This window comes from Vigna radiata, unplaced genomic scaffold (genome assembly GCF_000741045.1).
Source record: "Vigna radiata var. radiata cultivar VC1973A unplaced genomic scaffold, Vradiata_ver6 scaffold_273, whole genome shotgun sequence".
Lineage (NCBI taxonomy): Eukaryota > Viridiplantae > Streptophyta > Magnoliopsida > Fabales > Fabaceae > Vigna > Vigna radiata.
Genome location: NW_014543808.1, coordinates 293772 through 309699, shown reverse-complemented (window position 1 = coordinate 309699; position 15928 = coordinate 293772). Strand labels below are relative to the sequence as shown.

Below are 15928 nucleotides of genomic sequence, written 5' to 3'. Positions count from 1 at the left end.
GTTTAGAATAAACTTTAACCACTGTGCAAGATAAAAAACAGTAAAATCATTTTTTACCTTTGAGATTTGGAAAGAGTAACATAAAGTGACAAAATTTATATTCATTTTACACACATTAGTAAATATAAAATGATTATAAAAGAGTAAACTTTTTCAATTTTTAAAAAATATCTCTGATTCAAATTACCACCATCATCTTCAATTGAAAAAATGGTGGAGTGATGACAGAGAAAATGTTGAGATGAGAGAGAAAAATTCTCTGATGACAAAGGGTTTCTGATTTTTTTTTTCAATTGGGGCAACAATAGGGATGACAAAGAAAATGTTGGAGTGAGAGAGATGACAGAAAAAAATGTTGGAGTGAGAGAGATGAAAGAGAAAGGGTTGAGAAGAATCAGGGAGGTGAGTAAGGGTTTGGGGGTTTCTTTTTTTTTTTTTTAATTTTGAGAATGAAAATTATTTAAATATCTTTGACTTTAAAACTTAGAATCCATGATAAATGAGGGTATTTTTGTCTAGTATAATCTGGTACACATTGTTAAAACGTACCAACTGAAAAACAGGCATACGCGTGTTAACAAACCCATATATATATATATATATATATATATATATATATATATATATATATATATATATATATAGATAGATAGATATATCCTTCTTGACTTTAACTAGTATATATTTTTCTTTCCTTTCCTTTTTTTTATAAAAAATCTAATCATATTATATTTTTAACTAACTAAATTAGATTAATATTTAATTTCATTTATACTTAAAGATAATAGTATGATTAAATTACATTAATTTTAATATTTTACATTATTTATAATTTAATATTTTCTATTTTCTAACTACTTTTGTTCCATAGAAGAGTGAGTTATATCTTCAAATAATTGAAGAAGTGGTTATTGAGATAATCCAAGGAGAAACTGCTGCATGATTGTGTTTCTCCATAAACTCAGAGAAAAAAGCATACAATATGCCACATAAGTTATTTTTTATAAAAGCTATATCCTATAATTTTCTAAGTTTTCATTTTTACTTTACACGTAATCTCATTTAAATTAATGAAAAAAATATTCAGCTTATTGTTATTAGTTTGATTTCCTAGACATATTATAAAATGCTTGTTTAAAAAAAACAAGAAAAGCATCTAATGTTTCTATTTCAAAAGTAAATTTTAAATAACTTATTTATTATACTTTTTTTAGTTTTCTTGTTTCAATATATATTTATGTCATTGCTTTTTCTTTGCTCTCTTATCAGTTTGATGGCTAATTTTTCATTTTATATCAGTTAAATTAAGTGTATAAATGAAAAAAAAAGGTTAAATATGTTTTTAGTTCATGTATTATCAAGCGATTTTAGTTTTAGTCCATCTTTCAAAGTAAAGTATATTTTAGTCCTCCTCCTTAAAGAAACTTTGATTTTAGTCCTCCAAAACTAACACCATTAAAAACGAGCTGACGTGGCTAACGGTGTACTGCTGAAACGATTTTTTTTCTGTGTTTCTCCCTCTCTCAAAGTCCCATTAGACATTACTGTCAACATGACATCAGCCTGGACTCGTCCCCTCTCTCATCCTTCCCTGCCACCGCCAACCATACTCTCCGACTCTAATTCCAACGCAGATGGCCTTTCCTCCGGCACGAAGACAAACCGCCACTCTGACCTCTCTGACTCCATATTCAAACCATACCTCGAATTCTCTGGCTACTCCAGTGCCGACCTTTCGAAGATCCAATCATTCCTGATGTCCTCCTTCGCCAATGCTCGCTCGTGCCTCATCTGCCTCGAACGGATCAAACCCTCGGACCCCACTTGGTCATGTTCCTCCCTCTGCTTTGACGTCTTCCACCTCATCTACATCCAGAGCTAGGCCCGCCAGACATCGGACCTCGTTGCCGCACGAGCTGCCATTCGCCTCCCCATCTCCGCCGCCACGACCTTCGACACGACCCTCTAGAACTGCCTCAAATGCAGATCGTAGTACCCCAAATCTCTCATTCCCAAAATGTATCTTTGCTTCTGCAGGAAGGTGGAGAACCCTCCGAACGATCCGTGGGTTTTGCCACATTCTTGCGGAGAGGTTTGCGGAAGACCCTTGAAGCACAATTGCGGGCACCATTGCCTGTTACTCTGCCATCTCGGGTCGTTCCCTTCTTGCCCCAAACTCGTTAAAGTTAGATGCTTTTGCGGGAACATTGAAGATGTTCGACAATGTGGATTCAAGGAATTTTCATGTAATAATCTGTGTTCCAAGGTTTTGGATTGTGGGGCTCACCGTTGCACCGAGGTTTGCCACCGTGGGGCTTGCCTTCCTTGCCGGACACGTGGCGTATATGCCTGCCAGTGTGGGAAGGTGAAAGAGGAGAAGGAATGTTGTGATCGTGTTTTTCAGTGCGATCATCCGTGTGAGAAGAGACTTAGCTGTGGGAAACATGTTTGTGAGAGAGGGTGTCATTCAGGGGAGTGTGGTGAGTGTCCTCTCAAGGGGAAGAGAGCATGCCCTTGTGGGAAAAGGATTTATGAAGGAATTCCTTGTGATGCTTCTGTACAGCTTTGTTGGGCTACCTGTGATAAGATGTTGCCCTGTGGCTACCACAGGTGCCCAGAGCGGTGCCACCGTGGACAGTGCGTTGAGACTTGTAGGGTTGTTGTGAAGAAGTCATGTCGATGCGGGAGCCTCAAGAAAGAAGTTCCTTGCTATCAAGATTTGGAATGTGAAAGGAAGTGCCAGAGGACGTGTGACTGTGGTCGGCATGCTTGCAAGCAGCACTGCTGTGATGGGGATTGCCCTCCCTGCTCAGAGATATGCGGAAGGAGGCTTCAATGTAAGAACCATAAATGCCCTTCTCCATGCCATAGGTATGTCCTCGGTCTGCGTCAAAGGGCACGCCACTCCCAGGAATCCACTATCCCCCGACCAAGAATTCTCCGATGGTGAACTTCATAGCCTCAGTGTTGGAGAACACATGATACCCTCCCTATTTCACCCTCCCTCCGGTGCTGACACCTGCTCCGGTGCCATGGTCACCGACCTGTCCGATGCGTACTTTCTCGGGCGCCCTCTCTTCTTTTTAGTCGGAATTGTCGCTGACAACGTTTCCATCGCTACCGTGTGGGGCGGTTGTACTAGAGGAGCACTCCCCGTCGTCGTCGGAATTTGCGTCGTGGATCCGCTTTCGGGAGTTGGGTTGTCGTTCCTCGGAGCTACATGGTAATCCGATGGAGCATCCGATCCCACCACCATTCGTTATGAGGGAGAGACGAAAAAAAAGGTGAGAAAAACTTAAAAATAAAAAAAATCGTGTCAGTAATACACCATTAGCCACGTCAGCTTGTTTTTAACGGTGTTAGTTTTAAAGGATTAAAATCAAAGTTTTTTTAAGAATGAGGACTAAAATGTACCTTACTTTGAAAGATGGACTAAAACCATAATAGCTTGATAGTACAGAAATTAAAAACATATTTAACCAAAAAAATTAAAAAATTAAAAAAACATATTAAAAATTGAATACTTGCAAGGGATGGATAGTTGAAAATAAGAAAATGAGGTTGGTTGGTGGTTTATTTAATGTCCCCATTCCAAGAAGATAATAATAAGCCATAATAAATGAATCTGCAGTCCAAAGTTTGAGATGAATGATGAAAATTGTGGACCATCTTATCCTCTTCTCTTGGCTGTCACAGTTTTCTACTACTTCTTATCTAAAGTCAACACTAACTAATCCACCCATTTTTAGTACATAGTAACATCAATCACACAACCAAATCATATATATCTCAAATCTACCTTACATAATAAAATATTAAATGCTGCTAATCATTACAAATGTGTTTTTCTTATGGAAGATTTAGTGTATTTTCATAAAAAATAATCTTGTTATAATTAACAATAAAACTTTTGAAAAGTGTACACAATATCCAAACTCAAAACCATTAGATTATTGTTATTATTATTGGACGTAAGGTACAAAACTTAAATGAATTACTACTAATTGTAGTAGATACAGGTAATTCATAATTTATGAGATAAGTGTATTAGTAGATCCAAGAAAGCCAGCTAGCTAAGGATGCAAAGATGATATTATGATGATATTTTAACATCAGAAATATAATATTTTATATGATTTATAATAGAAACGTGTTAATATTTATCAGGGAAATAGTTTGAGAAATATTGTTTGTTTAAGAGATTTAGAGATGAAAATGAAAAAATTTAAAAAAATAATCTATAAAAACTATTTATGCAAATATAATACTATTTTCTTTTTTCTCGTTCAATTTGCCTTATTTTCCTTCATCTCCAATTTAATTTTTTTCTATTTTTTTTCTTCACACTTTCATTTTTGTCAAATCCATGATCGGAATAACTTGTATATCCTGATTCGTGGTCAATCAATAAGTTTTTCTTTTTAAGTTTTATGATAAAAATATGAATTAAGTGTATTTTTTAACCTAATTTTTTTTAGTAGACCTTAATTAAATATAATTTTATTAAATAAGACATTTCTTTTCTTTTTTGTGTCCAATTTCCTTATTCTTCTCCATCTTTAATTTATTCTTTTTTCACTTTTTTCTTCACACTTTCATTTTCATTGAATCTTCGATTTAAATCGATATTAAACTTATATATCTAACTATATCAGGTAAGATAACAAGAGAGTTAAGAAATGAAAATGGAATAAAACGACAACAATAATCAATTATATATTTGCATCAACCAACACAAGTAACACCAACCTTATTCTTTCTCTTTTCTTCTTTTTCTTTCTTACGCCCAATTTACCTTGTTCTCCTGTCTCCAATTTACTCTCTTTTTACATTTGCGAGTTGTCCCAAACCTGTGCGAGTTGTAGCTAATGTGATTTAAGTTTATCTCACTTCGTCTTATGTTCTTTTCTGCGGGTTTTATTTTTTTTTACTTTTGTGGTCAAATCAATGAATGTTTTTGAGAAAGAATGAAAGATAAAGTAGTATCTTTATTTTAAGAGATTTCAAGGTAAAATTAATAAAAAAAATTGTGAATCATATAGTGATTTGAGATAAAATATATATTTTAGTAGATTAAGTGGTAAGATTATCTTTATGATTAAAATTAACATAAAATAAGTCGTAGTTAGTTAAAATTAATTAAAATAAAACCTGGATGATTTTTTTTGTAAAAAATTCAGGAGTAATTAATTTAAAATAAAATGTCATTGGTTAAATTATTCTCCATGAATAATATTTTCAAAATACATAATATTTTATTATTAGTATTATTATTATTTTTATTATTATGATTATTAATTATAATGAAAAAAATTGTAAAACATAAAAAAAACTAAAGATTATCATATAATTGTATTATTGGTTTTGTCGCAACCGGAAAATCGCGACGGGACGACAATCCAAAAAAGAAAACGAGTTTGAAAAAGGTTTTGGAGTCGCCACCATAGTTTATTCTAGAAAATTACGAAAAAATCATAAAATGATAAAACACAGTCCACGAAAACCAAAGATTAGGTTCGGGAGTCGGTTACGTGTGGGGGAGGTGTTAGCACCCCCACAACGCCTGCCCTAAGGCAGTACCTTTAACTAAATACGCGAATTTGATGTGGTTTGCAAAATGTTTAATTTCCCCTAAAAAATAAAACTCTAAAGAAAACAAAATATATTTTTTGTTTTTTGTGCCCGACAAGGATTGACCTTGCTCCTACGTATTCTCAGTTGTACTGAGAAATCAGGGTTACGTAGTTCTTTTGGAAACCATTTGGAAAATGATGTTGTGTCTGGAGTTTTTTGTACGAGGAAGAAAAAGATTTTCAACACAAGGCCGGCAGAATGGCCGCACTTGTGTTTAAACCCTTTAAAACAATTTATGATTTTTTTTAAGAGAGGAAGAAAAAGGTTTTTGGTACAAGGCAAACAGAATGGTCGCACTTGTGCTTAAACCCTTTACAAACAATTTATGATTTTCTAAAAGAAGAAGGAAAAGGTTTTTAGCACAAGGCAGACAGAATGGTCGCACTTGTGTTTAAACCTNTTAAAACGATTTTTTTGTTGATTCTTTTTTAAAAGAGGGAGAANAAGGTTTTCAGCACGAGGNAGACAGAATGGTCGCACTCGTGCTTAAACCCTTTAAGACAATTTATGATTTTTTCTTTTAAAGAGGAAGAAAAAGGTTTTTAGCACGAGGCAGTCAGAATGGTCGNACTTGTGCTTAAACCCTTTAAGACAATTTATGATTTTTTCTTTTAAAGAGGAAGAAAAAGGTTTTTAGCACGAGACAGACAGAATGGTCGCACTTGTGCTTAAACCTCTTAAAATAATTTATGATTTTCTAAAAGAAGAAGGAAAAGGTTTTTAGCGCAAGGCAGACAGGATGGTCGCACTTGTGCTTAAACCTTTTAAACGACTTTTTTTGTTGATTCTTTTCTTAAAAGAGGGAGAAAAAGGTTTTTAGCACGAGGCAGACAGAATGGTCGCACTCGTGCTTAAACCCTTTAAGACAATTTATGATTTTTTTCTTTTAAAGAGGAAGAAAAAAGGTTTTTAGCACAAGGCAGACAGAATGGTCGCACTTGTGCTTAAACCTTTTTAAACGATTTTTTGTTGATTTTTAGCATTTATATATCCAAAAAGTAGATGGCTAGTTAAAACAAAAAAAGGAAAACAACTAAATAACAAGATAAATAAATAAATAAGAGTATAAATAAAAATTAAAAATAAAAAAAATAAAATAAAATAATAATAATAATAATAAATAAATAAATAAATAAAACAAAAACAAAAAACAAGATAAAAAGTGAAATAAGAAAACAAAATAAAAAAAAAAAAACTGTGGAGGTGCTTAAATAAAAAGGGGGTGTGTAAAACCTAATTTAATTCTAATAGCAGATTGGGCCTAAGCCCAAGTGAAAAGGGGTATGAATATGCAAATAGGGTGGCTGCAAGGAGGAAATTCGAATGGGCTTAAGCCCAAGGAGGATGGGGTGCGATCCAACAGAATGAGGGGGTGCAAAAACGTTTTTTTTAATTAAGTTTTTTTGTTTGGCAAGACCTGGGCCTGATTTAGGGGTGCGGTGGTAGAAAATGGGGGTGTGGAAGGAGAAAAAAACGTGGCCCAGAAAGCTGGCCCTAAACCGCTCCTAACCTAGAAATTTTAGGGGTTCTCTCAGCTCCTCATTTCTCGCTCACTCACTTCTCAGATTCCATCTCATTCCCTCGAAACCAAAGCACGCCGCCACCTCCCAACCGGCCACAGCTCCCGTCCGGCCAGCTCGAGGCGTCTCCGGCGACTCCAAGCGTCTCCGGAACCGCTGCCTTCCACGGGGTCAGACCCCTTCCCTAGATTCAACGCCGCGTGTGAGAGGGAGACTCCCTCACCTTCCGTGCTTCGCCTCTGCTGCCGCCGTCGTCGACGGCTCCACCGCCACGACTGACCTAAGCCATCACCAAGTCCACCTCTCACCAACGGGCCCTTCTCCGGCTGCCGCAGGTCGAATGCCAGGGCCACGCCGGTGACGCTGCCTGTCGCCGGAGTCAAAGACCAGAAGCCGCGAACCAAGTTTTCTCCACTCCTTTGCATGTGAGGGAGGAACCTCCTGCCCGAGGATGACGCCGACCACCGCTTGAGCGAATCCGGCCACCGCGAGCCGCAAGCCCGAAGGCCGCCGGTCATGGCGTCAAGGACGAAAGCACCTCTCCTTCTCTTTCTCTCATTCCATTTTTTTTTGTCTTTTGTTGATTAGTTTGGTGTTGATTACTTCTTCTCCTCTGATATGGTTTTGTGTTACAGGCCAAAGGTTTCGGCGCTTGTTGTTTTGTTGAAGTTTTCGAAATTGAGGACATTGAGTATGGAGTTTGAAGTGTTGATTTGCCTTGAGTATTCTGGATGCAGCATTTGTTTTGAAGACAAGCTTCGAACCCATTGGCAGGTGAAGGATGGCCTCACGATTGAGGGTGGCTGCAGCGCATACTGCTGCCTAGATGGAGGGGAAGCTGTTGATTGCTAGATGAGAAAAACTACTTCTATTCTTTTTGTCTTTTGTATAAGAGCTGACACGAAAATGTATCAGTTTTTGCTTCTGTTTGCATTTTGTTAGGTGTTTTCTAGGTGGAAGGAAATGGACATTAAGGTCTTGACGCTGGGGGAGTGTATGCCTATCTCCTATTGTTAGTTATGTTGATTGAATATGTTGATTGAATTTGCAGGCATTGAAAATGCGGTTTGATAAAAAGATGAAACCACAATCAAGACGCCTGCCATTATACATCATAATGAAACATCATTCGTCTATATCCAAGCATGCATAAGGAAAGCATACGGGTAAGCAAGTCCGAAGAGCTTATGTATGAGTGTATGAAGACTTACCTTTGCAGCTTCAAGACTCTTCTGCAGCTTCAGGACTTGCAGCCTCAAGAATCCTCCACGGCCTTTAGACCTTCCTTTTAATTCTCTTTTCCAGGGTTCTCTTGCTGTGTTCTCTTGTTGTGCTCTCTTTGTTATGATAAGCTTGAGCTCTGTGTATTGTTATCTGATAGTGAAGTTGGTAGTGGGGTGTTGGATAAGAGCAATGTTCTCTAATCGTGGGGTCTCGGGTCTCAATAACGGTGCTCTTTTTGTTGTGTTGGTGTTCGCTCTTTCTCTGTGGTGATAGTATGCTCTCTGTTGTCCTGTTCTGTTCTGATAACCCCCTAGTTACTATGATCTCCTGCTTTTCCTTCTGCAGGTTAAGGTCTTTTTCCACGTTTCAGAACGATCAGGCGTATCTCCCAGGATCTCGCCTTTGTCTTTTTTCTTTTTTCATGTTTTCATCTTCAAAATCTTCACTCTTTCCATGAATGTATGCTACTCTACTGCTTAAGAATTTTTAGCAAGAAATACAGAAGCCTTTTTTGCCCTGCCCCGTATAAGCACATTCTAAGCATTTCCTTTGTATCGCCTAAACACTCCAACTGATGGAAACAGAGTTGACTTTTGAATTTTATTTTTTCCTTTCATTTTTTATTTTTCATTTTCTTTTGTAAACAATTATATAAAAAGTATCCCTTGAACTTAAAATATAAAACGAATTAAAAGGAAACAACAAAATAATTAAAATATAAAAGTACAATACATAAAAGTAAACCGAAAAAAAAAGAAGAGAAAATAAAAAACAAAAATAAGGCAAAAATGAAATAGCATAAAACGAAAAATGGAATGTAATAAATTAAAATAAAATGTAATAAAATAAATAAAATAAGATAAGATAAGATAAAATGAAATAAAAGAAAGTAAAATGAAATAAAATAAATAAAAAAGAATGAAAAATAAAATAAAATAAAACAAAATATAATAAAATATAAAACTGAGAAAAATAAATAAATAAAAACGAAACCAACTGGAAAACAGAGGATAAAATTAAAAGGAAAGAAAACAAACAAGAATCACCCTTTTCTTTTTTTTTTTAGAATTTATATGAAAATTATCTTTGCTCCCCCCCTTTTTTATTTTATTACTTCTTATTAACTTTAGATATTTTTTAACTATCCGGACGAAATTGGGTATTGACAGGTTTCCTTAAATCATCTCATCTTAAGAGAGATAGAATCTTATCTCCCTCTCCGAAAAAAAAAGTTATAGCTCTTTATATTCAATAAGTAGGCTTTTTTACGTTTTTAAGTAAAAAAATGACTTGATTATTACGAATTTAGATAAGTTTTATTTTTATTTACGTAAATGGGCAAGTTGTGCAACCCCACACGATTTCAAGTGAAGAAATCGTGCGGGGTACACCACTTATGCATTGACACAATAAAAAAGGTAAAATTGTGCATCTCTACACGTTTTTAGACACTCGCAATCGATTACGAATACTTGTAATGGATTACATAGTATTAAAATCGTGCAGTGGATCACTATTAATCAATAGTGTACGATATGCTATTTGGGCTGAACGGTTGCAACTAGTAACTGCACGGTCCAGCATGCTTATTAGGCCTTAATCATATTAATGATAGGTCATTATCGCTTCAGCGATTGGGCTAATAGTTCATCACAACGATATAATCCGTTGAAGATAATATCTTAACAAATCTATACGATATAATCCGTTGAGAATAATATCTTAACATCTATATCAGAAAAGATTAGATAAGATATGAACAGCCAGATATTCAGGTATAACCGTTTATATTATATTCTGTTTATATTTGATAATAACCTATATATACAAGACTGAAATCGTATACCAAGTACGCTTTCTCATACACAACTTTGCCTTACAATATTATTAAGTGATTTCACTCTGCATTCTCATATTGAGAACCTTCAGCCTTGCTTTCGAGGCTCATCATTACTCACCCTGACTTGGGCGTCGGAGTGCCTTTGCAGGTACCTCCTCCCCCCGGTCGTAGCTTGGAGCTTCCGGACGGTTGAAGATCAGAAGACAGCAGGAGCGCCACGTCATCCAGGTTAGTCCCTTCGTTCCCCAAAATATTCATACCGAAACATTTTGGCGCCCACCGTGGGGCCCGAAAGGACAAGAATCCCAATGGTGACCACAAGAGGCATGGAGAATCCAGACCCAATCCAGATGATAAGAGACCTGCAGGCGCAGTTGGAAGAGCAAGCCCGAACCATTGCAACCTTGCAGCAGGAATTACAACAGAAAAAGACTGACGACGCCGAACGTAGCAAAGAAAAACAACACGACCGAGAGGTATTTGAAGACAGTCAGAACACAATCCGCCTCCTCCCCCTCGGTCCCCAGACCTTTTGTCGTTCACCGATACCATCATGCAGGCCCCTATGCCCGATCGACCTCCACCTCACGTGGAGAAATTCGACGGTACAACGAATCCAGAATATCATTTGCGGAATTTCGTCGAGTCAATGGCCTTCTACACTCAAAGTGATCCGGTAAAATGTCGGGCGTTCTTTCTGTCGCTGAGGGGAGAAGCCCTTGAATGGTACTACACCCTTCCACCAAATTCGGTGGACAATTTTCGCACGCTGACAAACATGTTCACGAAGCAATATTCCACCAACCGACATGAAGAAGTGACTGCTGCCGAACTAGTCAATCTCAGACAGGGAAAAGACGAAACTCTCAGAGCTTTCATGCACCGATACAACCAAGCCGCCCGGAGGATAAAGGGAGCCAGTCCCGAATTCATCATCAGCAGCCTACCCAATTGCCTAAAGCCAGGATTCGTCTCTGAAAGCCTATACGCCAAATCACCCCGTACGCTGGAGGAGCTACAACAAAAGATGGCTAAGTTCATTAAAATGGAAGACCAGAGAATCTCTCGAAAGCAACAACACGAGGAGCATTTGACGAATATTAACAAAAGAGAAGGCAAACGAAAAAATGACAACGTCCGGGAACAAAAACCAGTCGTGAATCTGAATCCCAGATACGATCGCTACGCGCACCTCACCGCCCCTAGAAAAAAGGTGTTGGAACGAGCTCTACAGTCGAACCTCATCTCTCAAAGAAGAAAATTTCCACCGAAAAACATGGATGTAACGCAGATTTGCCGATTCCATAATTCGGGGGGACATACTACTGAAGGCTGCCAGACTCTCAAAGATGAAATAGAGAAGCTAATCCGTGCCGGACATCTTCGTGAATTTGTGAAGGAAGATTCTGGCCGTGTGGGACACTCACCCAGAAGGACACGAAGAAGCCCGGAGCAAGCCAAACGAAAAAGTAATTACTCACGCGACCGTTCTCGTAGTCCTCCGATTCACAGATCCCGCAGTAGGCCGAGAGAGCGGGAACCTATAATAAAAGGCAGGATTGACACCATCTCAGGAGGATTCGCTGGAGGAGGCGCTTCATCCTCAGCACGGAAGAGACACTTGAGAAATTTGCATAGCATACACTCAGTGATACGCAATCCAGCGTCGATGTCGGACATTACATTTACAAACAAAGATTTTCACGCACCAGACCCCGATCAGGATGACCCCATGGTCATCACCACCCGCATTGCACAATACGATGTAAGTAAAGTCCTCGTCGATCAGGGTAGTGCAGTTAATATATTATACTAGACAACTTTTCGGAGAATGGAGATTTCTGAAGATATGATTGCTCCGTTTAACGAGCAAATTGTTGGCTTTGCTGGAGAGAGGGTAGACACCCGGGGATATATCGACTTACGAACCCACCTAGGATCTGAAGATGGTGGTAAAGAGCTCAGAGTTCGTTTCTTACTTGTAGAAGCAAACACGTCCTATAACGCCCTCCTAGGACGCCCATGCCTGAATGCCTTTGGGGTAATCGTGTCTACCCCACATCTGGCGATGAAATTTCCAACAGACAAAGGAAATATTTGTACCGTCCGGGCAGACGAGAGAACCGCTCGTCAATGCTATGTTGCCGGTTTAAAGGTCACACCTTACAGAAAAGAAAATCGCACGGAGACTATCCTGATTGACCTTGATCCAAGGACCAATACAGACGAACGCATACAACTGGAAGGTGAGATAAGGCCTTTCGTCGTGGGAAAAACCGAACAACAAACTACTTCAATCGCCGCCAACCTTAAGCCATTTGACAAAAATGCGTTGAAAGAACTATTGAAGAATAACAACGATTTATTCGCCTGGAGTGCGTCCCATATGCCCGGAATCCATCCCAGTGTCATTTCACACAAATTGTCCATATTTCGAGAAGCCCGACCGGTATCTCAGAAAAAATGACGGTTCGGTGAAGAAAAGCGGTCGGCGATTCGAAATGAAGTTGACAAACTCCTGAAGGCGAGGTTCATACGAGAATTAACCTATACTACATGGTTATCTAATGTAGTCATGGTAAAAAAGGCGAACAGACAATGGAGGATGTGTGTGGACTTCACGGACCTCAATAAAGCATGCCCCAAGGACTCTTATCCGCTTCCCAATATCGATCGTTTGGTCGATGGCGCGTCCGGGCACACTGTTCTTAGTTTCCTGGACGCTTATTCGGGGTATAATCAGATCTCGATGCATGCTCCAGACAGAGAGAAGACCGCTTTCATTACTGAGCATGCGAATTATTGTTTTGATGTCATGCCGTTCGGTTTGAAGAATGCCGGAGCCACTTATCAACGTCTAATGGATAAAGTTTTCCATAATCAGACAGGCCGTTGCATGGAAGTATAGGTCGACGATATGGTAATACGAAGCCACACACATCAACAACACCTCAAGGATTTAGAGGAAGTCTTTCAACAACTCCGGCATTACAACATGCGTCTAAATCCTAATAAGTGTACTTTCGGGCTGTCCGCCGGAAAATTCTTAGGTTTTATGTTGACCCATCGAGGAATAGAGGCGAATCCGGACAAGTGTAGGGCAATATTAGAGATGCAAAGCCCGACTAAATTAAAAGATGTCCAGTGCTCGGTCGGACGTCTTACAGCTCTATCACGATTCATACCCAGGCTCTCTGATCACATCAAGCCTATTTTGAAGAATATGAAAAAGGACGTGCCTCGACATTGGGACAACGATTGCGAAGAGGCCTTTTCTAAAGTGAAAGGTATTTTGACCAGTCCTCCTATCATGGCCCGTCCAACCGAGGGGTTCGATCTAGCTGCATCCAGCCACTCGATAAGTGCAGCTCTCATCCAGGAACACCCTGATTTTAAGCTGATATATTTTATCAGTCGAACCCTACAGGGACCAGAAGAAAGATACTCACATGTAGAGCAAGTGGCGCTCGCCTTGCTCACAGCGGCGCGACGTCTCCGGCCGTATTTTCATAGTCATCAGGTTGTCATCCGGACGAATCATCCGATCGCGAAGATCCTTCGCAAGCCTGACTTAGCCGGCAGAATTGTGGCATGGGCGATCGAGCTATCTGAATTCGGTTTACAGTATGAGCCTCAAGGTTCTGTTAAGGGTCAGCACTTAGCCGACTTCATAGCGGAAGCATACCATCCGGAAGAACCCAACATTTGGCATCTCAATGTAGATGGGTCTTCTGACAAAAGAGGAGGCGGCGCCGACATAGTGTTAGAAGGTTCGGGCAATCTTCTAGTCGAACAGGCAATTCGCTTTAACTTCCAACTCAGCAACAATCAGGCAGAATATGAGGCTCTCGTTAGTGGCTTGCTATTGTCCAAAGAGCTGGAAGTCAATCATCTGGAGTGCAAAATGGACTCTCAGTTGGTTGTGGGCCAACTTAATGGCACTTTTCAGGTTAAGGACAACCATTTGCTGCGATATTATCACAAGGTCAATGATTTGATCAAGTCATTCACCAGTTTCTCTGTGACTCATATACCCCGATCACAAAATTCCCGGGCGGATCTACTGTCAAAGTTGACTCATTCTCGAGAAAAATCCCAACTATCTTCAGTGATTAAAACTACGCTGCACAAGCCTTTGTTGGAAGCATGTGCCGCTAACGTGACTACACCAAGAACTGACTGGCGGCAAGATATAATACAACTCATGATTCATCAAGAACAGGGAGGACGACTCAACATACTTGATTTTAAACGAATCGCCCGTTACATGTTAGTGGGAGATGACCTCTACCGGCGCGGTTACACTACCCCATTACTAAAATGCTTATCGGAGGAGGAGGCAAAATACGTCATGCAAGAGTTACATCAGGGGATTTGCGGTTCACATTCAGGAAAAAGGATGATGAAAGCTAAAGTTCTACGAGCCGGATTCTACTGGCCCTCTATGGAACAAGATTGTGCAACTTTCGTACAGAAATGCATCTCATGTCAGTCCCATGGACATAACTTACGAATTCCGCCTTCGGAATTACATGAGATCATCTCCCCATGGCCCTTCGCACAATGGGGAATGGATATTGTCGGACCCGTGCCGCTCGGTAAGGCGCAATGCAAATACCTGTTGGTGGCGGTCGATTACTTCACTAAATGGATTGAGGCAGAAGCCCTCGCAGTAATAAGTGCTCAAAAGGTACAAAGTTTTATCTGGCGCCTGATTTGCAGGTTTGGACTACCGCACAAAATCATAACTGATAACGGGTGGCAGTTCGTTGAACGCAAGTTAGAAGATTTCCTCAAAGGACTGGGCATTAAACATGTCACAAGCTCAGTTGAGCATCCGCAAACAAATAGGCAGGCTGAGTCAGCCAACAAAGCCATCATTTCCGAGTTGAAAAAGAGATTAGGGCGCGCAAAAGGATTGTGGGTCGAAGAATTACTTGAAGTACTTTGGGCATACAGGTGCACACCGCACGGCTCAACAGGGGAAACCCCTTTTAACCTCACTTATGGAACGGATGCAATGCTTCCGGTCGAAGTTGGTGAACCCACTATACGCCGACAGATGCAAGACATGAGCATTAATGAAAACCTGTTGAGAGTTAATCTGGACACTCTTCCTGAAAGACGTGAAGTAGCTATGATACGAAATACAGCTCAGAAACGACTACTCATACGACGATACAACACAAAGGTCAAACCGCGAAGTTTTACCACAGGCGACCTTGTTTGGAGAAAGAGAGGTGAAGCCCGTAAAGAAAAGACCGTCGGCAAGTTATCAGACAACTGGGAAGGACCCTTCCGCATCACTGGAGCATTTGAACGGAAAGGTCATTCCAAATACATGGAACGCCACACATTTAAAGTTCTACTATAGCTAGAATTTCAGATTTACTGCTTTTTAGATTTACCGCTTTACAAACATTTGTTAATTATTCATCAATGCAATTATCCAGTTTATCATTCATCAAATCAAAAAAGCTTACAGACTAAATGTCTGAATTCTTCATGGCAGCACTTGCCTTCCGGACTAAACATCCGCACGGACTAAATGTCTGAATTCTTTAAGGCAGCAGTTGCCTTCTGGGCTAAACGTCCGCACGGACTAAATGTCTGAATTATTCAAGGCAACACTTGCCTTCCGGACTAAACGTCCGCACGGACTAAATGTCTGAATTCTTCAAGGCAGCACTTGCCTTCCGGACTAAACGTC

General features: G+C 39.5%; 3 protein-coding genes and 1 pseudogene across 3 annotated transcripts; all 4 read left to right on the top strand.

Annotated features, from left to right (window-relative positions):
- The first annotated feature begins 1488 nt into the window (after positions 1–1488).
- On the top strand, positions 1489–2950 carry LOC106754839 (annotated as a pseudogene).
- Positions 2951–10526: 7576 nt separating this feature from the next.
- LOC106754838 lies at positions 10527–12034 on the top strand. Its single transcript, XM_014636904.1, has 2 exons — positions 10527–10694; positions 10778–12034. The coding sequence occupies exons 1-2, from the start codon at positions 10527–10529 to the stop codon at positions 12032–12034; spliced, it is 1425 nt and encodes a 474-aa protein (XP_014492390.1).
- Positions 12035–12049: 15 nt separating this feature from the next.
- On the top strand, positions 12050–13126 carry LOC106754837. The gene is made up of 2 exons (XM_014636903.1): positions 12050–12593; positions 12792–13126. The coding sequence occupies exons 1-2, from the start codon at positions 12050–12052 to the stop codon at positions 13124–13126; spliced, it is 879 nt and encodes a 292-aa protein (XP_014492389.1).
- A 9-nt stretch (positions 13127–13135) lies between these two features.
- Positions 13136–15592, top strand: LOC106754835. Its single transcript, XM_014636902.1, has one exon. It carries the CDS (start codon positions 13136–13138, stop codon positions 15590–15592), a length of 2457 nt encoding a protein of 818 aa, XP_014492388.1.
- Positions 15593–15928: the final 336 nt, after the last annotated feature.

Bases quoted from the DNA above. Each gene is read 5' to 3' on its own strand.
- LOC106754838 (XM_014636904.1), top strand. From the start codon at position 10,527: ATGGTGACCACAAGAGGCATGGAGAATCCAGACCCAATCCAGATGATA. The intron at 10,695-10,777 runs GTATTTGAAGAC...ACCATCATGCAG, and splicing joins AAAAACAACACGACCGAGAG to GCCCCTATGCCCGATCGACC.
- LOC106754837 (XM_014636903.1), top strand. From the start codon at position 12,050: ATGGAGATTTCTGAAGATATGATTGCTCCGTTTAACGAGCAAATTGTT. The intron at 12,594-12,791 runs GTGCGTCCCATA...TATCTAATGTAG, and splicing joins CAACGATTTATTCGCCTGGA to TCATGGTAAAAAAGGCGAAC.
- LOC106754835 (XM_014636902.1), top strand. From the start codon at position 13,136: ATGGTAATACGAAGCCACACACATCAACAACACCTCAAGGATTTAGAG.